The sequence below is a fragment of the Tasmannia lanceolata genome, unplaced genomic scaffold (genome assembly GCF_043159265.1).
Source record: "Tasmannia lanceolata isolate RefF3 unplaced genomic scaffold, GAP_Taslan_0.1 ptg000005l, whole genome shotgun sequence".
Classification (NCBI taxonomy): domain Eukaryota; kingdom Viridiplantae; phylum Streptophyta; class Magnoliopsida; order Canellales; family Winteraceae; genus Tasmannia; species Tasmannia lanceolata.
In genome coordinates, this window is record NW_027518682.1 from 4003437 (window position 1) to 4028741 (window position 25305).

The following is a 25305-nucleotide window of genomic DNA, read 5'->3' on the forward strand; positions in this document are numbered from 1 at the left end:
GTGGAGAAATCCTGTCGACAAGCAATTGAGCTTGAGCGAGGATGGGCTCAGACCATGAATCAACAAATGATGACAGCACCAATGCAGGACCCACAGCTACTAATCACAAGTGAGGGGGATGGGGACAGTGTGCAGATGAGATGAGATGAGATGAGAAAGAGAGAGAGAGAGAGGGGGAGGGGGGGGGTGGGACGCAAATTTTCGTCAATTTTTCACTCACAGAAGACGAAAACGGGTGTGGAGATTTCACCTTCCACATCAGCTAGTAAAGAAAACTGAGAAGTTCAATGGAAATAATGTCATCATGGCTTATTTAGAGAGATATCATTATAGATTGAAGGGCCTTGTAAATAAAACTTGAATTTGAGGTGGTTAGAGTTTCTTTTTTCATGCATAATCAAACAATGGAAAAGCAGGAAATTCTGAAATAGTTTTTCTTTTCCAAACATTTATATAAATTCCTGCAATCCAAATATTTCTAGAAAATAGGCCCTTAATTTAGGGAAATGATTTTAACACTAATATTTTTATAGGTAGCGAAAGTACCTTGTCGTTTTGCTTTTAAATGGCTGTCCAAAGCTTATTTACAGTTCCTAAAAAGCTACAACACCAATTCAAAGCAAAACGACAATCTACTTTCGCTACATATCAAAACTATGGAGTGCTAAAATCATTTCCCTTAATTTAGGGGAATGATATCCCCACCCCCCGTAAATGGATAGAATCCCCCCCTTTTAACGGTTTCTGTGAAAATGGTTCATTGCTTGAGGATAAATTCACCCCCTTTACCGTTTTTCAATGCCTTTAAAACTTAATGAAGAACGTTACAGGGGGGATTTTATCCGTCAAAGGGGGGGGAATATCATTCCCCCAAGTTTCAAACTAGACATATTTTATGGCGGCCATATGAAAATAGACATGCAGAAAAACACTATGCTAGAGCCCACCTATCTAGATTATCTAAACAAATCATTTGGTGGTCATTTTGTAGATACGTCGTACACCAAAAATCCTCTCTATAAGATGATCCTAACCGTTTGATTTGTCGGGTCTAATGTTATTTTTAATTGTTCTAAGATGACCATTTACACTAAATATTGGAGGGTTAGGATCTTCCCGCGGAGAAGAATTTTGAGGCATGGCCTATCTAGAAGGAGGACCAACGAATTAATGGTTTAGATCATTCCAACATGTGGGCCCATTGTATTTCCACGTGACTGCAATATAATTTACATTCAAACTATAGTAACTACTATGAGCTAACATTGTTAGTAGGAGCTCAGAAATCAGAATAAGGGAAGTGATACGTTAGCATCCTTTTCTTCCGCGGGCCACCCCCTCTAGTGTATTCTTCACTCCTTTTACACTACAAGGGGGTGGCCCAGCGAAGAAAAGCAGGGCGGATATATCATTTCCGAATATTAAGTGACCTGACCCGGTGGAAGGTATACTTTGTTTGTAGTTACGATGATCGCTAAGAATATTGATGATGATTCTGTCAAGAGCTTTTTTCTTCATCAATGATTTTATGGGAGTTACTTAAACACTACACAATGTTCTGATGAAGATAGCTACAGAATGCCAAAAAAATACTAATGCTGAAGGTAGCTCGATAATCTTGAAAAGTAACATAAGCATTTCAAACATGTTATAATGAAGATAGGTTCAAAGATTCTTTTAAATGGACGAAGAATCTGTGCCGGACACGTTTCGGACTCCAATACTTCAAGATTCTTTGAGACACTTCAACATCTCTGTTATCTGTTTTTTCTAATACTACTACCACAACTTTACAATTACTATGTATTTTGAGTTTTACCCATCCTAATAGTAAGTTTCTTAAATGAAAATAAAGGGATTTGCTGGGCACTATCGCAGAAGGCATTTCGCGGCTGGGCTGTTGCATGTGAGAGCAGCCACCTCAGGCGAGCCTAGGTGGCTGCTCTCACATGCAACAGCCCAGCCGCGAAATGCCTTCTGCGATGGTCCCTAGCAAATATCGAAAATAAAGTATTATATCTACTTAAAACTTTCAATATATTACTTGTTGTAACCATATTATTAGGTAAAAATAAATAAAATTTGAGAATTGATTAAAATATTTTGGCAAATCCACGAATCGTTCTTTCGGAGGTTTGCAGAATCCTACACTCGATACCCATGTCGGATTGTGACACCGATCTGCAGCTCCGTCCAGACGATTTGGGAAGTATCTTATATCAAAGGCTTGGAATTTGCTGCCGTATGAGGTTTGCCGAATCCTACACTCGATACCCATGTCGGATTCTGACACTGGTATGATCGTATCCGTAGATGAAAAATAGGGGCATTGAATTCTTCTGACATAAGTACAACTTTTGATCACCAGGAACACCCCTGTCAGTGTTTGTGGCAATCAGGGGCATTGAATTCTTCTGACATAAGTACAACAGCCCCTCTTAAGTCATTGAAACACTGACAGGGGGTGTTCATGATGATCAAAAGGGGCGGATATATCATTTCCCTAAATATATAACAACATTGGAAGCTCAATGCTTATGAACACTTGAATTAGAGGCCTCGCAACTGAAACCAACTTTTGATGATAAATATTTAACAACATTGCCACTGTGACCATGGAAACATGTTACGACAAAAGAATTACTGAAAGCAATCATAAGCTAACTTTTGGAATAACTGACCTACTATAGACCAGAATTCAAAAGGCAATCAGTAAACTCTACAAAAGGACTTACCTGGGGTACGTTCTTGAATCTTGAGTTTTGTCACCTGCCGATTGGGTAGTACTGACAAATAATATCTACGGAAGCACAGATGAAAAGCCACTTTTGGCATGCGAATCAAACTAAAATTCCTCATGTCTTATTCTCATAGATGCTAATTATGCCCATTATGTAATCCACCTAGGCAAAGAGGAGGCATCGGTTATCTCACAAATCTACAACGGAGATCTTTTCTGCAAAACAAGCTAAAAGAACTTCTGACAATAAACTGTAAGTACAACATTCAGTAAGATCAAATATGGAAACAAATTGTAAATGGTCAGTGGACACCCCGGTTCTTAGAGTAAGAGGCGTACTTTACATCATCAAGTAAGCTTCCTGAGTCAGATCAGTTTTAACTCTTACATTGTGAATGTTAATTACTCGCTTGAACAAGTTGATGGAGACTGTCCCCTTTTTCTCCTGGGACCAATTGACTTCTTGATGAAACCCTCATGCTAGGCTTGGCTTTTTTATACTCATCAGAGGACAAAGACTCTTCAGATGAGCTAGAGGAAGACATATCCTGATGCGTCTTTCTCTTCCTTTCTTGGTGATCTTTATGGTGTCTCTTACGAGCCTTCTTCAAGACATATCCTGATGCGTCTTTCTCTTCCTTTCTTGGTGATCTTTATGGTGTCTCTTACGAGCCTTCTTCTCGTGCCTTTTTCGTTTCCGTTTACTTCGGTTTTCTCTTCTGTAATCATTATCTTCTTCAGACTCTCCTCTTCTATGTTTCTTATGTCGCCTTTTCCTATGTTTTCTTCGTGTTTCCCTTGACCTTCTTTTAGATCTTTCTTGTGGATATACGCATGCAGTTGGAATCCCTGAAACCAATTCAGTTTCTTCACTCACAAGCCTATCTGGTAGCATTACAGATGTTTGAATACCATAGCAAAGCTCATGGTTAAGCTCATCTCGGCCCTTGAGTAGCTGAAAGTCCCCATTCTCATTTTGATTTGATTTTGGTGAAAGATGGGCAGCATGCTCACTGGCAGTAGAGGCATTTTCAAACATGTCAACCTCTGTGTCTTCTTTTCCCTCACAGGGACTCTTCTTATGCCCCACGTCATCACAGAGAGAATTTTCAGGAGAAAGTGATCGGTTATTGGAGTTCAAATGATCTTGGTTGGGATTGTTCTCTAATATGGAATCATGTAGCTTAATTCCTCCACTGCTCACAACCCTTGTTTCATCATATAGATCATAACCAACTCCATCATTTCCACTCAGTGCGCGATCCTGCATATGCTTCGGACAATCCATATTGCTGGCAGACCTTGGGTGAGCAGATGATACAGGATCATTCTCATAATAACTAGAGCCCGAGGCTCTAGGGAGTGACCCTTCATCTAGACTGGTATAACTCGAACGATCACCACCAGCAAGGGCAAGCTTACCCGTAACAAGTCTCTTAATGTGAGTGGATCTCTTACTAGAATAATCAACAGACAGAGATTCTCCGACAGATTTAGATTCTCCCGGGGAAGGATTAGAGCAATCGCTCTTTATGTGCTCTCCAGAAGGTGCAGCTTCTTTTTCCCGGCGCCTAAAATCAAATTCAGATGCACTAACAGAGGGAGATAACTCCTTTCTAGCTCTTTGTTTTCTAGGACTTCTACTCCTGACAGGCCGAGGACTTGGGCTGATGCTACTAGTATTAATAGGGCTACGTGATATATTGTGCCGTTTCAAGCCTCTAGCAGATGACCTGTGATCTGACTGGGGAGAAGGAGATCTAATATGACGGCGACTAGGAGAACGATACCCAACACGATGATGCCTCATTGACCGGGATCTAGATGGAGACCTCCTCCTGCTTCTGCTTGTACTCCTCCTATGAAATAGGAATAACTTCTGCCACGTGAACGTGCTAAATGTCTTTGTCTTCTATAACTTGACCTATAATGATCCTTGTTATCCTCATAGCCACGACGATCATAGCTGGAATATCTATGACCCCTGTAACTGTTGCGGTCCCCTGGTGAATATTTTTCATGTCCAGTGCGGCTCTTCCTGTACCTAATAGGAGATACGGATTTTGGTTTTGAAGACCGAGAATGAGATGGAGACTTGGAAGGAGATTTTGATTCCGAGTTTTCCCTGTAAACAAAGAAGATAGCAAAGGGTCTTAGTAAAAAAACCAAGCAGTTTAAATAAAAAGTTATCCAGCCGCAATAGAAGATGGCAAAAGAAAGCTTGGCGGGAGATTTTGATTCCGCGTTTTCCCTATAAACAAAGAAGATCACAAGGGGTCTTAGTAAAACAACAAAGCAGTTTAAATGAAAAGTTATCAGGCCACAATAGAAGATGAAAATAGAAAGCTTGGAGCCTACTTTGAAAATATAACAACTTGAGCATTTGCATTCCTACACCAAAAGTTTCATTCTACAAAAGCAAGAAAAAGAATATTCTATTTCTACCACACAACACTCGGACGCAGGATGCAGCATGGAACATGTATACAATTGGATCAAATCCAAATACAAGAAAATTTTCCTTTTCATTTTTCAAAAAAAAAAAAAAAATTGTCCTTTTGATGTTTCTGAAGAACAAAGGCATTCACAAGGATCTCCAGGGGGGACGAGAACTTTTAATCAACAAAATCTGTGAAACTTGGACCAGAACTTCAGCTAACCTAAAACTTCAAAAAGGTGAACCAAACCAGAGAACCCCCGATATCTTACATGTTAAACATAAAACACATATATCTCTTGATGCACATGCTTAGCAACAGTAAACTCACAATCGGACTTTCATAACTGCCTCTTCCAATGCATACTTTACAGCTATCAGTGCATGTCAATCATTGATAAATAATTTGTAGACATGAGATGAGCCTTAGGCCTCAGAACACATCCAGCCCATCTTGTAATATCAATTAAAGCTTTTAGTTTTTAATAAACTCTGGATGTTAAGGGAAAAGACGACAGATGTCCTTTCTGATCACAGGGGTGCAATGCATGCCATTCAAACTACTCTTAGCTTCCTTAGAAAATACAACATGTGCCTACAAAACTGTTAGCAGGCTCTGGGACTCATTTGATTCCTCTTTTAATTTTCAGTTACAACTTCAGAACTTACCTTTTTGTATAGAAAACATACGGATATCACTAGGTGTGAAAAATAGATAAAGACAATTTGTCAGTTATATCCTCAACGTGCCAGAGAAGCCATGAAGAACAGATAAATGGTCTTGTTAGGCATCAGTAGTGTAAATATATACAAATACTAAAATCCTTACTCACTATCATGATAGAATAAATCAAGGTCCACTTACGAATATGGCCTCTTTTTTAGGTTTTACAAATTCAATATTATCGACATAAGCAATACAATTTTGTTGTTTGCAATGGCACCCACGAAAAAACTATTGAGTCGTCCATTTTACATATCATCTTGAAATGCCAGAATAATTAAAATAGGAGTGGTGGTGGTTCTAGTAGTGGTAAATAAGTTAGGCATACAAGAACAGATTTACCTTTTGGGATCATGTTCCTCTGCGATTCCTTTAAGTACTTCACCCTTCTCACCATTCAGAAGCTTGCTGATCTCGGCAGCACGAGAAGCAGCCAGTTCAGCTGCTGCTTTGTTGTTGTGCCAACAGCTGCTGAGTCAGCAATGATTGCTGAAACTGGTATTGCTGCAAAGCTATAGCATAATTGACAGCTGGCACCCCTGTTCCCACCAAAGGTTGGGACGAACCGTCATTTCTTTGAGAAGAAGACTTTGACGCTTGATCACTTGTATTATTCATAATGCAGTTCAGTTGTCCCCCATGAGCAATTCCCTCTTTTTCCACCTCTTAATCTACAATCCCCAACTCCTGGTCAGACTGTCAAACATCAAAGAAAGATAGACTGATTCAATAAAACAGGATACCGTCTTCGCTTTTCCTTTTTTTTTTTTTTTTTTTGAAAGATAAAAATGCCACTATCTGATGAACTAACCATATATCAATAAACGCAATCACCCTTTGGTACTTTGAAGGAAAAAGGATGTTCCCTCTCTTTATATTTAACCGTTTTAAAAATACGATAGTACCTCAAAAACACATCCCGACTAGGGGTGGACATGGTTCCGGTTCGAACCGAGGAACCGAACCGAACCGGCACATATGGTTCGGTTCGGTTCGGTTCCATAGTTATATGGTTCGGTTCCGGTTCTAAAAACCTGGAACCGATGGAAATTCGGTTCGGTTCTGGGTTTGGGATCCCGGAACCGAGAACCGAACCGAGAACCGACCCACCTTAAAACCCTTAGATTAATCAGCACTTCCCAAAAAATAAAGTGAATGGACTGATTCCACTCACTCGATTTTATAAAATGTTTGGCAAACAAGCCATAATATTTTAATGGCAGGAAAGAAGATGTGGGAAGGGAAAGTGACTGCATGCTTTTCTTTTTAATATTAACTTTGTATAACGCCCCCACAAAGTCATATTCATCATCTCATTAGAGACTTTTGTGCTCTGCTTTTCCCAACAATGATAGGCTGGAAACATAAAGTTATTCTATCTCAAGAAAAAAATAACCAAACATTCAAACAAAGGAGGAAACTGTTGTGAATAAATTCCGTTGATTTGGTGAAGGTCGGGTAAACCCAGAACCGAACCGAACCGAACCGATTATATATGGTTCTGGTTCGGTTCGGTTCCAAACATATATGGTTCTGGTTCGGTTCCAATTTCAGGGAACCGATTATATATGGTTCGGTTCTGGGTATACCCCAAAACCGAACCGAACCGAACCATGTCCACCCCTAATCCTGACAAAACTGATATTCCGCTATATTCTAAGCAAATTTTATTCTTTCTATGAGCTCCATTACAGATAACTGATAACCACTCAAGTCTTAGAACTCAATAACAAGGCCTGAAAAGAATTCCCCAAATCTAGTTTTACCAGGGCAATATCCAAATCCTTTGAGAAAAAAAAAAGTCAAAGTCCAAAAGCCTCTAAAACCCTAAAACAATCAGATGAACAAGTAGACGAAATTATTAGCTAAAACTGGAGATTTAAGTCATACTTTTTATTTAAATTTCCATTGACATAGATTCGATGAATGCTGATGATTTCTCAAACAAACCCTAAAATTCTAGCGTCACTACGAAAGATTTCACTGTAAAAGAAAGGATGAAATACAAAAGGATATCTGATCAAACAAAATCTATAAATCCAGATATCAGAACAATTGGAACAACAAACTAACAAGTAATATTAAGTAATCATAGAGATTAAACCAAAAAAAAAAACTAAGATAATACAAGAAACTTGGGGCAAGCAAATAAAGAGAGCATCAAACTAAAGCCGGATTAAACGAAAGCCGAAAATCACTATATTCCTTTTTATTCATGAAATTCGAGCTCAAATTCAGTCAAAATCAAGAAATTTCACAATCTTGCAGTGCAAACAAAGATAAGAAAATAATCTAGGGTTTGTACATAGGTCGTCCATAGTCATGCAGATATGTGATTGGAATGAAGATATATGTCAATGAATCTTAGGTAAAATTTTCTAAGAAGTGTCATATTCAGGAATTCAAAGGGCGGGGATGGAAAAACCGATTTTATTCAAACGAAGATTTTTGTTTTCAGAACCAATCGATCTAAGTCATCGAGTCTTCAGATTTCTATGAGAAATTCGTCCTCGAAAAACCGGATTTTGCTAGGCAAATACGGTTTGAATTTTCGAAGGAGAATTTGGACCGAGCAATCCCTCATTTTTCTCTCTTCGTTAGACCGTACGTTAATGGCAATTTTTCTCTACCACATGCGTGAGCTTTTCTATCCTGGATTTCTGTTTTGGTTTCTCTTTTTTCATTTCTTTGAGCTGCTCTTCTTGATCTAGGGTTTGGAAGGTCTTAGGTTTGATTCGCTATCGAGATGGATCTGGTGGCAACAATGAGTAATGGCCAGTTAATCTCTGTTTATCCCGAAGAACTCACGTTTCAATGTAAGCTATTGTTTCATCATTCGAATTCTATTTTAATTTTTTTGTTTCAATTCATGGAAAAGAAATTCACATTGCATAGAAATTCACCAAAATTTCATCTTCACGATTGGTACAAGATTTCCACTGAAATTTACAATATTTCAACCAAAATCTAAAAGCAACAGAAATTTACAAGATTTCGGCCTTAATTTTCACCGAAACCGAAATATTTCGATTTCCATGAACGCCAAAACCGAAATAAAAACCTTGTCCTTGGGAAACCACACAGATATTCTGCAATGGGTGATATAAAAAGTACAAGTGGATATTTAGAAAAAAAGAAATTTGTTTTCATCAATATTCAAAAATTCACCTACTGAATTGAAACATGGCTGAGCACGGTTTGAGCACACTCCAAAAACCCGATTCTGTAATAAAACAGCCTGTGGTCCGGTGTGTTTTCACCATCCCCTCGTTAGTGTAGGGTAATTTTTTGAAAACTCGATTGTGTTTCGTATCAGCTACCCAACAAGAATTCCACCAAAAATCAGAGCAGGAATTGCGGCATACATGAAACTGGCTGCCGTAATGGCTTGTGCATTGAGCTTGTCAGATATATACCCAGCAAGAATTCCACCAAAAATTCCACCCACATCAAACAGGGTAGAAAGGTTTCCAGCTGACTTGACAGAGATGAACTCTCCACCAATGGCTGCAAGCCGATAGCAGGGACCGAGATGAGAAATATGGCACACAAATTTGCCAGGGGGTAAAAAAATGTTCAGAGGACCATGAAAAAGTAAATTGCCGTCTATCTCAAGGATCTAAAAGTAGACGTCCTCCATCCAGTTCCATCATAAATTTTGTATTTGGAAAAAAAATAATAATAATAATGTATTAACAAAAAGGTCATGCTGGTCATGCTGCCTTTCATGATTACATGTAAAATTCAGTGTCGTGTATTGGTTGGAAGCATAATGTTTGAGATCTAATATCTGTGTTTTTATGAGCTAGAGAAGGACATTAATCCACACTTCCACCAATAAACAGCATTTTCAGATCCTAACACAAAATAAAGGGAAGGGGTTGAATAAACACCATACTCATATGGCATCATGCCAAGGCCGTGCCACAATCCAAAACCCATGGAATTCACCTTTTCAATGCCTGGCCACAATCCAAAACTATCTTTCAATTACTCACAATCAAATAATTGTCATTCTGTTATTATGTTTGAAGAAAAACACAACAGATGCAAAGCCTCTTCATTTCAGTGTATAATTATCAAAATTATTTCAGGTTTCCATTTCCTTCTAAACATCTATCATAAAAGCATAAACACATGTGACCGCATCAAGAAAAGAAAATTCTGATTATCAAGTTGGTGTGTACTTTGTAGAAGGGAGGAGGAATCTTTGGATCACTAATTATTGCACTGCCCCTTTTCCTATAGCCTTTGGATGGATGCGATAAAACCTTTGGGTGTGGCATGGGTATTTCAAAAGAGCAACAAGAAGGTCTTACTCCATTGGGTTGGCAGACCTTTTGGTGAAATGGGGCAATCTATGTGGAAAGTAATTCCTTATGTTCTAATGTGGAATATTTGGAACAAGCGAAATAACCGATATTTGACATGAAGGAAGACATGTCCCAGTTATTTTATTTTGTTTCTTGTCTTCCTATTTCCTGGTCCAGGGCATGCCGGACCAGTTTTTTCATACTTTGTAATACAGGATGGGACTCCTGGTCCCTAATGTAATTCTAATATCAATGAGAATATGTCAACTTTCAGAGAGAGAGAGACAGAGACAGAGAGAGACAGAGAGAGAGAGAGGAGGAGAAGAGTTGGCATCACATTGCTCTTGATGTCAAACTTACCCTTATTGCATGGGTGGGAGAAAAGGTGGGACTCTTGTATAGTGTTGGGGAAATTCTTAGGAATTGGCATGGAGTGTTATGGGAAAAGAAAAGTATGGGGAAGATAATAGCACTAATGGTAACCCGGGTCGTGCAGGCATTGGAAGCTTGATTCGCGACGCTAATGGTGTAGTATTGGTGTCTTTTTCGGGTACGGCTGGTTTTTGTGATGCTAATGAAGAAGCTCAAGCTAAAGCCTTGCTCTTTGGTCTTTAGATAGTTCACAAAGCACAATTTGGGCCCTCTCATTATTCAAGGTGATCAATCGAATGTGTTAGCTTGGGCGTCCAATAAGAGTAGGGGGACCATGGAAGCTTGAAAATACAATTTCTGAGTTCCGGGACTTGGTGCGTTTATTGGACCCTCAAATTCAACATATGAGAAGACCAGCCAATGAGAAGGCATATTGATTGGCAAAGGACGGTGTGTGATTGGAAATGGTTAATGTGGTCCAAAACATCCCCCAGATGAATTTGGATAATTGGCTTGTTTGTGTAACCGAAGCCTTTTTTATATCTTTTTTATCTTTCTGTTGGATTTTGTAGGTTTTATTGCTTTTTGTAAGGGATGTTTTAAGCCTCCGTTGGGTTTGCTTTGTTGTCTTTGTAGGGAAAGCTTGTACCCCTTGGATGTATCTTTTTTCAGTTGGAATGGAACCTGTTACCTTTCAAAAAAACAAAAAACTATCAAATGATAGCCACAAACTCGGATGCTCTCTCATTCACCTATGTTCATGTCCTTCCTGTACAAATGGAATTTAAATTAAATGGAACCACTACAATTTTATTGAATAGGACTCTAAAACTTCATTACAAATTTCTATTTCAGTTATAACTTCAATATAAATTAGTGGGAAATATGAGCTTCTGTTCCTCCTAAAATTCTCCAATGTATTTATGTGCAATGTAACATGTACAGGGCAACCGTTCAAAAAATAATAATAATAAACATGTACAGGGCACTTTGAGATTTTATACACATTGGAGGATTAGGACACTGCTTCAGGTCCTTTCTTTTTACGAATTTCTAAATTTAGAAATGACACTAATTTTCTTAAATTTCATATGTAAGTGTCAAACTCTAAACACATCAATTCGTCTATAAACAGCACAAAATACCGAGATCCCTCTTTCTAGACAGCCCTAGAAGGACCCCACACATCTGAATGGATGTAATCATACCATACTCTTCGTGCAATGCTCACCCATACCAAACCTCACCTTGCATTATTTTCTATCTACTCAAAGCTCACATGAGTCTAGCTTCGTTTGCTCACCTTACTCAAACCTTGCTCACTCATGTGACCCATATGAATATGGGAATGAGACAATCATAGAGGTTCCTGATCTTCTTTCCCTTTATAAGAACCAGTGCACCCTTCACAACCTTTATGATTCCACCTTCAGTCGTGTATTGCAACCATTAGAAGTACCAAAAGAGACGAGATTCATTTTCAGATACGAAACATGTCTAACATCTGTTAACTCCTTAATGATCCATCACGCTGATTTTGATTGTCCTTAACCCGACAGTCTGGCAAGGAATGTTATTCCCCATCAAGACAGTACCGCCGTTAATTTTCTTATGGGTGGTGAATCAGTCCCTATTGGAACACATATGATAGAAGCAACCCGAATCAAGAATCCACTCATCTTGAGAGGGATTACCACTTGCGGTCATAGAAGGGACTGCTTCGGCATCACCAAAACTATCATCTATTGTAATAGCTGCATTAGAGGATTTACTGTTCTTTTCCTTTTCTAGTTTCTCTTTTGTGCTTACGACTACTTTCTAGTGTGCCCCTTCCTATGGCAGTTAAAGCACTCAATGTTCTTCATATTGGATCTAGATTTCAATTTGGATCTTTTGTTACATCCAAATCCCTTTTCTTTTTCCCTACCTTGAGCGACCAGACCTGCTTGGACATAGTTACTAGAAACCCCTTTCCTCATCTCATTTGAGAGAAGGGTTGTTGTAACACCCTTCGTGTAATGCAATATTTTGCAAATGGCAACCAAGTCAAAGATAGCAAATCTACAAATGGCAACTAAGTCAAAGATAGCAAATCTCCAAATGGCAGTCTTATTAAAGATAGCAAGTTGCAATATTCTACAAATGGCAACCAAGTCAAATCTCTTAATGGCAGCCATCAATCATGAGATTCTCAAATCTCATGGTTTAGAACTTATGCTCATAACATCATCCTTCTCAAATCTCTTGATACCATATAAGATCAGAGGCTTTTGATTTTAGGAATAAAAGTCCTTATTGTCTTAAGGAGGCATGGGAGAGTATATGTATTTACATACACTGAGGCTCTTGGACATAACAGTTCCAATTAGGATCTTCACATCCATCTTGTGAAGGAAAAATCTAACTAAATGTAAAAAGTAATAAATGGAGAAAGGGATGATGTTGTCAATTATGGGTATAATTTCTAAATCAAGAGATTTGAGGATCTCATGATTGATGGCTGCCATTAAGCGATTTGACTTATTTGCCATTTGCAGGATATTGCAACTTGCTATCTTTAATATGGCTGCCATTTGGAGATTTGCTATCTTTGACTTGGTTGCCATTTGCAAAATATTACATTTGTACATTGCTATCTATAACACTCTATACCTATCTTCTCCTTTCCATATAGCAAAGTAGTGACGAGATGCTCATATGACGAGGTAAGAGGGAAACAGTAATAAGACTTTACCAGCTGACAATTGAGAAATAATCTTAATGTACCCGATCCGATGATCAGAGTTTAGCATACCTTCTTTTGTAGTAGAGTGTACAATCAGCAGTTTCTGTACCTCTCATGTGCAGAATAATCCCTATTCTCGGGTTTCTTTCCTCTTTCAAGAGCCTTTAATGCAAATCTCTGCCAAGGTTCTCTAGAGGTCTACGGTTATAATAAACCTAAATATGATCCACCAGGCTTCAATCATAATTTTCTTGAAAAGTATTCAAGTAAAGGTGAGTTGCTATGATCTTCTGTAATAATATAATTTTAGAATAATTCCAGGTTTTTTTAATGGTATAATTCCAGATTTGATTATATATTGTCAGAAGTTTTTTATCCAAAAGCTACTCATTGACTTTTGGACATTATTCTTAGTAATATTTACATCATAATTTGGTATCAGAGCGTCAATTGTAAACTTTTTCTACATCGCACACACCAGCCAGTAGATAACAAAGTAATGCATAATAGAATCATTAAAACATGATTCGTGATTTCCCTCGAAACATATCTAATAGAATCATTAAAACATGATTCATGATTTCCCTCGAAACTTATCAATATTTAAGAACTGAGGATAAACCTTGGTCATTCTATCAACAACATGAAAATCTAATCAGTACACATTTGATTGAGAAAGCACAGAAGGTTATGTTGACTGATAAATACAAGAGGATTATTACAAGCGAGGGCTATGACAATACTAAATACTCCATGTGGCAAACTCCTAGGATAGAATCTCCTACACGAGTTTAGTACAAAGCCGACCAAAAAGTGGTTGGTACTTCATGGGCTTTATCTTGGTAACAATATTCGAGCAGTAGATTAGCAACAAAAGTAATAGTTAAATCTGGTTATTGTGAAAGATCTCAATTAGTTTACCTCAAATGTTGTATTTGGTTGATTAATAAACAGACTTATTTTTTGGTATAAACTAAACAAAATTAAGCAACCAGACAGTGGCTGATTACGTAAGGCAGGATTGCTTCAGCAGTTCAGCTAAGTGAAAGTTCTGTTAGGTCAGTGATGGAACATCAGCTTAAGTGTCGGTATTCATGTGCCTACTGAGGTCGAATATTCAGTTTCAATAGAAGCAACTTGCTTAACCTTTCCTAGACAGTCAGGTGGTCTCCATTATACAGGACTAAAATTAAACAAATTTTGGTCTCTTCCAGTTCTATCAAATTAGAGTTGATTCAATTTCTTATCAGTAGAAAATAATGAGGTATCAACCTATTTAAAACTAAGTCCAGCATAACCTGCCAACCCAAAGAATAAAATATAATTCTTCTGAGGTCTCAAATCAGATTACATATCTTTGATTTCAGCGACCAATCCCATTGCTTTCCTTAGCACAATCCTCTAATCAAACAAATGAACTGTCACTGATTAAAATTACTAGTTTTGGTTAAAAAGAGTTGAAAAAATTGTCATCATGAAATTTAATGAAAAAACCATTGAAAAGAATTCTAGATATCAGTTTCTAAAATCAATTTGCTTGGACACTTATCAGTCAATTAAACACCACAAATGTCAATAGATAAGAAAAAGGAAAGGAAGAGCAGTACCAGTCTGACTACGATCAAATGGTAACCCGTACAGGAAGGTGTAAGCCACAAGCTTCGAGAAAAAGAGGCACATGGCAAATGGTATCACTCCTGGTATAAGACAAGCTTCAATAAGCCCAACAGCAACGCCCCTGTCTGTTGACCCAGGTTGGCGAATACTGCTCGGCTCTGCTTCAATGAAACCTTGTTTTTGTATCTGAGCTTCTACATCCTTAGGACCTGCATGTGGTCCAATGTCTGAGTTCCATCCGTGTGGACAAGGAAGCCCAACATCATCAGGATAAGCAGGCAAGAACAAATAAACCAATATCCCTCCCCAAAAGATCAACGCACCGGGCAGAATAAAAGACCAGCCCCACCCATACTTTAAAACACTAGCAGCAAGAAATGACCCACTGATATTCCCCACAGACGTGTGTGCATTCCAAACACCCATGATCAAGCCCCTCTTCCTCTTCCCAAACCATTCTAAAAAATACAACCCTTGAAAATGGGAATTTCATTTCCGAAAAGAAACACCTGGCTCGCCGAAAAAACAAAGGAAAGTAATTTCCAGGAACTAGAGGAGGAGCTAAAATGCGCGTAGTACCGTGAAAAGCGGAAAGTAAAAAACAAAATTAAAATCCTGCTGGTCTCTACCAACATAAAACAAGATTAAAATCCTGCTCTCTACCTATATAAAATAAGATTAACATCCTTCTGCTCTGTACCATATATTGGTACTATATATCCCAATATTCATAAAACTCCTGATTATAGGGGAAATGATATGTTGCATTCTTATATTTTGATAATGACACTCCTTAGCTCTCATTATTAATTAAACTATTTTTTAAGTCGATTATTAATTAAACTATTTTTTAAGTCGGAATTTATCTCGGAAGGGGTAGGGGAGTACTTTAATTTAATTCATAAGAAAAGAATAGTTAGAAGAGGACATAAAACCTTGGCTCTAGTCCAAGATACATGAAAAGGGGAAAAGAAAACTTCTTTATCCTTTTACACATTAATTTATGAAACTTGAATGATGAAAGGAAAATGATATACTGCAATTAGGGGTGTAAACGAGCCGAGCCGAGCCGGGCTCGAGTGAGCTTCAGAGCCCGAGCCAAAATTGACTCCCTTAACTGCAATGCACTCCCATACTATGACGGTTAATATACTTTATTTGTACACTTCTCTAATTGAAGTAAGCCTAACAGTTGTTAAATTCAACAATCAGATAAGGTTTGATACCATGCAATCCAAACAGGGCATGGTGTCATTCGTATTGATTTTCCAATGAAGTTTTAGTACATAGAAAAAATTTCATTACAAAATACCTTAGTTTTGATAGTTATACAATACCTTTTTTAATAGGGAGTGTAAGAAATATTTTTTGGTTTGCTAGCTTTGTCACAAAATTCTTGTTGGAATATATATGGTGTAAGCCCATGTAGTGAAGTATTTTTCAATAAGCCGGTAGGGGTCCTAAACCCTAGCTTACCTATCAAAAAAGAAAAAAAATGCAGCGAATATTTTACGGCCTACAACATAGGATGATCCAAACCGTACATTTGATCATTCCCATATGATGATTGCATCCCTACAATCTATAGAGGAATGACATATTTTGGAAACCTCGTCACTCTGTTGGGATCATCCTATGGAAATGATTTTTGGCATACGATCTATGGTGTAAGATAAAGTAGCCTTGCAGAGATTTTTTGGGGAGGGAGAATCTTCCCTGACGTATTTTTAGGGAAGGAAATCAGTGATTTTTGGATGCTTATTGAACAAAAGCGGCGGTAATAGAAAGGAGACATTTGGTTTTTTTTTTGGTCGTATTTGTAGGGGTAAGAGGGGCATTAAAATGACGAAAAATGAATAGCAACGAAGGACATTTACGAAAGAATACTCATCCATAGGCGGGACACAACGAGAATATCAACAAAAGAACGTGCCGAAAAATTTACGATTCTTAGTACAGTGAGGATAAGGATTACTTGTGAGAGTCCCTCTAGTTAGGGGTGCAGTTCATGTCGGGTTTGGTCCGGGTTGAGTACAACCCTAGCCCAAATTGAGATACCATTCTCTCAACCCGACAAGACTTACCCCGAGCCTTTCCATCGAGAATGGTCGACCCTAACCCAACATGCCACTAAATCACCCAATCCTAACCCAACCCAACCCAACTCGTATAATATCTTTTTATCGACCCGACCCGACCCGACCCAACCTGCAGGTTCACCCGACCCAACCCATTGTTTTGGCGGTTGGGTGACCTGCGGTTGAATTTTGACGGGTCACTCGAATGTCAACCTTTACCCAAATTTGTGGGTGGGTTGGGTCGTCAAGCGGGCACGCGTGGGTTTTGCCAGGTGTAGGTGTAATGTGGATAGCTTAGGAAGAGGGGCGGAAAAACAGTGCAAAAAAATCTCAAGAAATTAAAGCGTAGGGATTGTATGAGGAACAAGATTTGAGAGATCGATAAAATACAAGTAGGGACCACTTTCTAGGATCTATTGGACAATCCTAACCGTTTATGGCGATGGTGTAATGTGGATAGATTAGAAAGTGGTGGGGAAAAAAAAGTGCAAACAATCTCAACAAAGCGTTGGGATTGTATGACGTACAAGATTTGAGTGAGAGAGAGAGAGAGAAGAAGAAGAAGATACGAAGGAGGAGGTTCAGACGTTCAGTTGTGGAAAATGGCAACGGAAGATAACGGAGAGTTTTACCTCCGGTACTACGTGGGTCACAAGGGAAAGTTCGGGCACGAATTTCTCGAGTTCGAGTTTCGGCCCGACGGGAAGCTCCGATACGCTAACAATTCCAATTACAAGAACGACACCATGATCCGAAAGGAGGTCTTCCTCACTCCCGCAGTCCTCAAAGAGTGCCGAAGAATCATCGCAGAGAGCGAGGTCCTACCTCTTCTATTTCTTTTTTTCTAGGGTTTTGGCGGTTTTAGGGTTTTCAGGGTTTCTTATCCTTTAATCTCTTTCGTTGGGGTTTTCAGATAATGAAGGAGGACGATAACAACTGGCCGGAGCCCGACCGTGTTGGGAGGCAGGAACTGGAGATCGTGATGGGAAACGAGCACATCTCTTTCACTACTTCCAAGATCGGATCTCTCGTCGATGTTCAGAGTAGCAAAGATCCCGAAGGGCTTCGCATCTTCTATTACCTAGTTCAGGTCTTTCAAAACGAACTTCACTGTGGAAAATTTCCATTTCAGACTTCTATTTGCTATTTCTATTTATTATAAGTTTAGGTTAACGAGGGTAGGATTGAATGCTTGCCTTCCTTTTTTTGGTCTTATGATTTTTACCATGATAATTAGGAGGAGAAATTTTCTCCTTATTTCTTTTTAATCTACCATGTGAACGTTCCTATGAAATTCCCACATGGTTATTTGTTTGAGAAGACCTAAAACCCTATAATTCGACTAGGAAATAGTCTCAATCTCTTCAATGAAAAGCGATTTGGTTGTTAGTCTGTTATTTTCCCTCAGATTTTCCCTTCACTCATTGATTCGATTCGTTCATGTGAAGTTCTTTAATTCCATTGGGAATTCTATCAATTCATTCCTGTTGATAAAGGTGTTGAAGTTACTCATTTTAGTCATCCATCTAGATTGGCTGTTTTTCCCCATTGGAATCTGATTGCGCTAAAGTCCCCTACCACTACCCATGCTAGATCATCTCATGACGTAATGGACTCCAGTTCCCACCATAGATTATCCCTCACCGTTAAGTTTACTGGAACACTTGACTGATACTGCAAACTGCCCTGGATTTGCTGGAGCTATCTCCACTTTCACACACTGTTCCACATTATGACTAAACCCCTGCATCACCCCGCTACCCACTCACAATCACAATCATCCCATCATCATCTAGCCCAATTGTCATTGAAGGACTGCATTATGGTCTCTTGAATCAAAATCATGTCCGACTTCCTCGTACTAATCAATTCTCTAATAATGTTCCTTTTGTCTCCTGACCCCAGCCCTCTTACATTCCGGGAAATGATTCTCATTTTTAACGTCTTCCTCCCTTTCCCTCTTGCTCCCTTCGCTTCTCCCCATTTCTCTTCTCATAAGTTATCAATGATGACAGAGTTTTTATCTTCCTACTTAATTTCTACCCTGACTTATGCTTCTCCTTCTCCTTTTTTATTCACATTGTATTTGCCTCTGTCTCCTCCACTACTCGCGTTAATGCCTTTTCCTTCATGTCATACATGGCAATCCCTAGTGACTGTCCTGTATCCAGAAATTTTGCAACTTCTCTCTCCTTTTTTTAAATGGTTACTTCTCTTTCCTTATTTCCGTTTTTTTCTTCCGCCCTTCCCATTTGTCGATCTTTCGTCATCATCCTGGACTCTATTCTCGATTTGGAATCCTCCCTCTTCATTGAAGCATCCTTTCAACTCCCATTTGTCTACATCACTATTGTTGGAGCTGCTGCTATTAACTTTAGAGGCCCAAATTTCAATGCTTGGGGACCAATCCCCATCCGGTTCGAATTAGACAAGGTGGAAGTGTAGAAGATGAGAGAGATTGGCCGCTTGGTGGCAGGAAGCTCGTTCATGTGGCCCAACTGACGTTGGAATTGGGAAAAGGCTTAGATTTATCAAAGACAAGATTAGCAGTTGGCCTCGAGATGGGGTTCTCCGGGCAAGCGTGGAGCAATTTGATTTTTTACCGCCGTGATAGCTTTTGTGTACTTTGTATTATTTTTGCTCTCTCTCTCTCTCTATATATATATATATATATATATATATATATATATATATATATATATTATTATGCCCTTCTCGGTCTCTTCCTTTTTATATTAATGATATTCACCATTCAAAAAAGAAGAAGAAGCTGGCCTCAAGAAGAGAAAGGTCTGGCTAACCAGAGAAAAGCCGAACTCTCTTCCATCAGTAAGTTGGATGGTAAAGAGGATGGAGGTCCTCTGTCGAGGAGCTGAGCAAGAAGTTAAGACCTAGGAATAATATAACATGGTGCTATTGTAAGGAGAGTTATATCAGTCAAAATGGAGATATGAATACTTCTTTTTTTTCCACGGTATTGCAATGCTAGAAGATGTAACAGAATCCAATCCTTGATGATTGATGACATCAGAATTGAGGATAAGCAACAATCATTGGTGCAATAATGGGATTTTTCCGCTCATTGTACTTGTCAAAGGTAGTGTTTTCCCTACCTTGGATGGGCTTGTGTTTTACTAGGTTGAACAGGAAAGAGAGGGGACTATTGACTGAAGGTAGATTCCACTGAAGAGGAAGTTCTTATTTGTTTGTACTCATTGAAAGGGAATTGAGCTTCAGGTCCAGATGGTTTGCATTGCCTTCATCCAGGTGTTTTGGGAGACTTTGAATGAGTCTTGATGTCTATTCTTGAGGCTTTTCATGGGGATTTGACTTTGGATGGAAGCACAGAGGCTTCCTTTATTATTTTTATTCCAAAGTAGAGAGCTGACTACATCTCATACTTCTGTCCTATCAGCATGGTAGGTTATGTGTACAAAGTTCTAGCAAAGGTCCTGTATCGGGTGAAGAAAATCCTAAACAAAGTTATCTCTCGAAGCTATAGCGCCTTCATTCAACGTAGATAGATCCTCAATAGAATATTGATCTCCATTTATTCGTCAGAGGATAGTGTTTTCCTACTTCAGATGAGCTTGTTTTTACTTGGTCGCCCAGGGGCCGACTATATGGAGGCAAATTTCAGCGAAGAGGAAGTTCGGATTGGTTTGTACTCGTTGAAAGGGGATCAGGCTCCAGGTTCAAACGGTTTTTGCAGTGCCTTCGTCCAGGTGTGTTGGGGGGGCTGAATGAGGCTTGATGTCCATTGTTGAGGCTTTTCATGTGGGTTTGACTTTGTATATGAGCACGTGAGCTTTACTTTATTGATGTTATTCCGAAGGAGGAAGCTGACTACATATCTGACTTCTGTCCTATCAGCCTAATGGGCTATGTGTACCGCGTGCTGGCTAATGTCCTGACTAATCGGGTGAAGAAAGTCCTAAACAAAGCTATCTCTCATGGCCAAAGTACCTTCGTTTAGGGTAGATAAATTCTCGACATAGCATTGATCTCTAATGAGTTGGGAGTATAAGGAGTGATGTGTAAAATTGATATGGAGAAAGCGTACGACAAAGTAATTCGATCAACAACCCTTTCTCTTCCTCTTTCAAAGGCCTTTGAAACTTAGAGAACCACACCAATGTTTTTTTTTATTGGTAGAACCACACCATATTATGCTCCACTCGAAGTATTGATCTCTCGAAAGTTTCCCTTATCATGGGAGTCGAAAAGGTTTCCTCGAGTTGGGATGGACGTCAATGAGTAATACGTGGCAAGAAGAGTTTTTTATACGCAAAGAGGAGTATGTGTATTGACACCTGTCCCATAGTCAAAGGTCCCTTCATGGCGGTGATATACATAATAAGGAATTATCGTCTTTTCGATTTCATTGAGAACAGAGGAAAAGAAAAACTCGAGACAATTAGATGGAAAACTTGAACGATACCGCTTTACCCCGGTCCTCTTCCTCCATGGCTGGCCGGAAGAGGAAGTGCACTATGGAGTTACCGGAGATAGAGGAAATATTAAGAAGGATCAAGGCAATGGCTTACATTGAAGAGTTGGCTTTTAAAGTAGTGCCAACACCGAGAGAAATCATCAGAGACTTCTTGAAAAGACAGTAGAAGCTTTTCAAAGAGGCAGTTAATAGGAGGCCGGATTTATTCTTTACTGTATGTGGGTCACATAATGTTAAGGAAACCCACTCACCGATGCATAAGCATCCCCTCTTCATCAAGGTCTTGGAGGAGGAAAAGACCTTGGGCGGTTAAGATGGGAAGAAGACAAGGAATCAGGAATTAAGAAACTGGAGGCTATGGTTAAACAGAAAAGAGCACTTGAGGTAATGGACCCGAATATCGAGGAAACCCCGGCTACTAACCTTGACGAGGAGGTTTTTACATCTGAGATGGAAGGCACCATAGGGAGAGCATTACGAAGTTCGATAGTAGGATGTCCGGGTCTAGGAAAGTACATACCAGGATGCTGGAAGTTTTGTCTCTGGGAACCTGTACAGGAGGTCTTTTGTTAAAGGCACTAGGTAAGCCTACAGTTGAGAAAGGGGACCATTTTGAGGATAGGAAAAGAATAATTCCCCTAAAGGAACAATGGCCCCAATGGTTTTCAAGATCTTCGGTGGAAGATCGCAACGCTTTTAGTAATATTTTTGAAAATTTTCAGGGGTGACTAGATCTCCCAATGCTTGGCTATGGGAGGAATTTTTTGGTAGATGGTTGGGTCGTGATGAATTCAAAACTGTTTTTGGTGGACATGGAAGATGTTTGGGAGGGCCAATCGTTGGTTTTCTAATTGTTCTTTTTTGGTTTTCTTCGACCTGGATTGATCCAGGTTTTCATACATTGTAATATTTTGGGGACTACTGGTCCCCCATGCATGTATTCTTCGTATGATCTTAATATATTTTTGTCATCTTTCAAAAAAATATTATGCTCCACTCGGGCCTCTCCAACACACATCCTCTTTAGTTAATCCCTAACCTTCACTTATAAACCAAAAGATAAGACATCCTGGTCCCAAAAAATGGTCTCAGGTGTGCTAGAGTGATCTTCTTCCCAAAATTTCAATTGAAACATCCTACGTATTTGCAATAATCAACCACATGCCTTCATTTAACCCATAGCATCAGTTAAATTTTTCCATAATCCCCCTGGACTCTACCATATTAGAGCCAGTTACTTGTGAGGGCTCCACTGACTTCTCCTAGTCTTCGAATTCCAGCCTATTCTCTCTTTTTCATCTTCTCATCGCTTTTCTTACCAAGTTAAATTTGTGGTTTTCCATGCTCCCTTTACATGGCATTTTTCTTTTGATGTGTTCTGGACAGTCTATAATTGCTCCTAACGTCTGGAAAAAAAATGTCATGAAATTAACTAGCATACAAAATGAGAGTGGTGCATGCGCCTAAAAACCAGTATTGGTTTTTCCAAGCGGAAAAATATTCTACATCAACCCCTGATGCAAGGCTCTTCCCAAGGTATACTTTTTGAGCCATGTTGCTTCCTGGAATCTTAAGAATAACTTCCAAATTTGGTACCTGGAAAAGCATCACAGTGCCGCTGTATCATCGGAGAATTGGGAGTGAGACATTGAGGAGACTCCTTCCAACTTGTAAGCCTTTTGACGGGCTCTACTTTTGATACCCTGGCTATTGGTGAGCCCAATCGACCAAAATAGAAAACTTCACCAAAGAGAGATGCAAGCACCCACAGGGTTCCAAAACCTTTTATACTTCTGGTATGGGTTCTACCTTCCATGGATGTATTATATCATGACTAGAAAGCGTCCTATGATAGATATGTGGTAGTGTGATTTCCTTTTCTGCCTTTCGAGTGACAGATAAATTTTTAGTATTGCATTGCTTTTATGCCTCGTAAGAAAAGAAATACATGTAGATACTGTAATTCTTGAAATTAAATTTTCATATTTCTGTCATATAGCACTCTCATGATACATCCTATTTGGGGTTTTATGTGCTTGCAGGATTTGAAGTGCTTTGTGTTTTCTCTCATATCACTCCATTTTAAGATCAAACCCATCTAGATCTCACGAGGGTTTCTCCCTGTTCAGCATTTTGTGGGGCGCTGCCAGTTGAAGAATGTGAATTTGGTTTGGGGAGGTACTGGTCACGGACATCCATATTCCTTTTTATGCTTATCTTTTTTATTGCATCAGCTCCGTAGGTGTTGCTTCCACTTTCATTTTACGTTTTTTTGCTCTTAGAAGCAGTTTCTGCACTGCCTTTCTGAAATTTGACTTCAAATTGTTTTGGAAGTAAAGATGGGAGCCCCTAACCCCTCCACCCTTTTTATTCCCTATACAAAGCTTAGATTTTAAGGAACATTGAGTGGTTAGTCTATGGTCTGTCTTTATATTTTCCAATTCATTTGTTACATTGAAACTTCTCTCGCGTGGATTCTTCCATCATGAGGCCTCTTTCTGTGGGAGTGTTCTTGTTACAAAAATCGCTAACGTAATGGCTTGCCGAGTTGACTCCGCGAGACAGATGATCTCGTGTTGGGCATCTTTCCTGGTCAAGTTTTATTATAATGAGCAAAGGCTGTGTACGTAATGGAGGCAGCTTGCTTTTGTTGTAAACATGTTCGTTGGAGCCTGAAAATTGATGAAGAAACCCGTTGTATTTATGAAAGGGGCCTCTCCTTTTATTGATGCATTTATTTATGCAGTTATTAGATTGGTTTTTTGTTTGAATGGAGGGATAAAAATTCGAGAGTCTGGTAGGTTTTCATTTTTTCCTTGAAAACAGGGTATATTTTCAATTTTTGGAACTAATTTCTATGGAATATATGCAGTACTTGAAAATTGAATTGTCATCGTAGTCAGGTAAAATTTGTGCTGTTTTATTCTCTAGCGTTTACTTATTTTTTTACTGGATGTCAGTTTATTTTTCTTCTAACTCATATTTGCACTACCATGTTTTGATAATGACACAAACACACCTTGTAAGTAGCGGTTTAAAGCTATTACAATTCCCAAGAAGCTCTCAGCAGTCAATTAAAAAGGAAAAGCCATGGTGAGCTTGTGTCAATATCAAAACATGCGAGTGCAAATACCACTAGCCTAATAAAATTTATTTTTTTTTTTTTTTTGCATTATCATGGTGAGGCTTGAGTGGGTCTTTGTGATCACAAATCATGTGTTTCTATGAAGTAGGGGTGGACATGGGTCGGTTCGGTTTTGGGATATCCCCATAACTGAACCGATCCCCTATCGGTTCCCAAATTTGGGAACTAGAACCGAACCATGGTTCCACAGAACCGAACCAGAACCGAACTCGATCGGTTCGGTTCTGGGTTTACCCAAATCACAGTGCAAAAGGAGCTGAATTGAAAATCCAAGAATTTGATCCGGATCCAAATAGCAATGCAAAAAGGGTTGCAAATGTGAGAATTGCAAATCAAAATCTTCTCGGCAACCAAAAATAACAAGGCCCAAGTAAATCTTCTCGCCATCCAAAAATCTTCGTTTGATTAAGGCCCTATTCGTTTGATTAAAGGCCTTATTCATAATCTTTAGGCCCTGTTCTTTTGAACTGATTAAAGGGCTCATATTTGATTCTCAAAATCCAATAATAATAGGGCCCAAATAATCGTAGGGCTCACAAGTCACAACCGAACCGAATCACATTTGATTTTCAAAATCCAAAACAAATAGGCCCAAGTAATCACCCCTTTCATGTTTTTTGTGAGAAAAAAAACATAAAAGAAATAGAAAAAATCCATACCTTGCAATGAAAGAGAAAAAAGCAGTGAACATTCTTGTTCTT

General features: G+C 38.9%; 2 protein-coding genes across 5 annotated transcripts; one reads left to right on the forward strand and one right to left on the reverse strand.

Moving 5' to 3' along the window:
- Positions 1–3010: 3010 nt before the first annotated feature.
- On the reverse strand, positions 3011–15493 carry LOC143877134 (uncharacterized). Of its 4 annotated transcripts, XM_077378993.1 has the most exons (5): positions 14919–15493; positions 9800–9863; positions 9074–9408; positions 6244–6597; positions 3011–4865 (listed from the first exon to the last, which is right to left on the reverse strand). In XM_077378993.1, the coding sequence occupies exon 5, from the start codon at positions 4548–4550 to the stop codon at positions 3348–3350; it is 1203 nt and encodes a 400-aa protein (XP_077235108.1). In that variant the 5' UTR covers positions 4551–4865; positions 6244–6597; positions 9074–9408; positions 9800–9863; positions 14919–15493; the 3' UTR covers positions 3011–3347. The 4 variants fall into 4 exon arrangements, with proteins under 4 accessions (XP_077235108.1, XP_077235105.1, XP_077235106.1 ...); XM_077378990.1 differs by lacking the exon at positions 9800–9863; XM_077378991.1 differs by lacking the exon at positions 9800–9863 and having other exon boundaries at positions 9070–9408.
- Positions 15494–17485: 1992 nt separating this feature from the next.
- Positions 17486–24215, forward strand: LOC143877135 (protein mago nashi homolog). The gene is made up of 3 exons (XM_077378995.1): positions 17486–17824; positions 17920–18096; positions 23502–24215. The coding sequence occupies exons 1-3, from the start codon at positions 17609–17611 to the stop codon at positions 23559–23561; spliced, it is 453 nt and encodes a 150-aa protein (XP_077235110.1). The 5' UTR covers positions 17486–17608; the 3' UTR covers positions 23562–24215.
- Positions 24216–25305: the final 1090 nt, after the last annotated feature.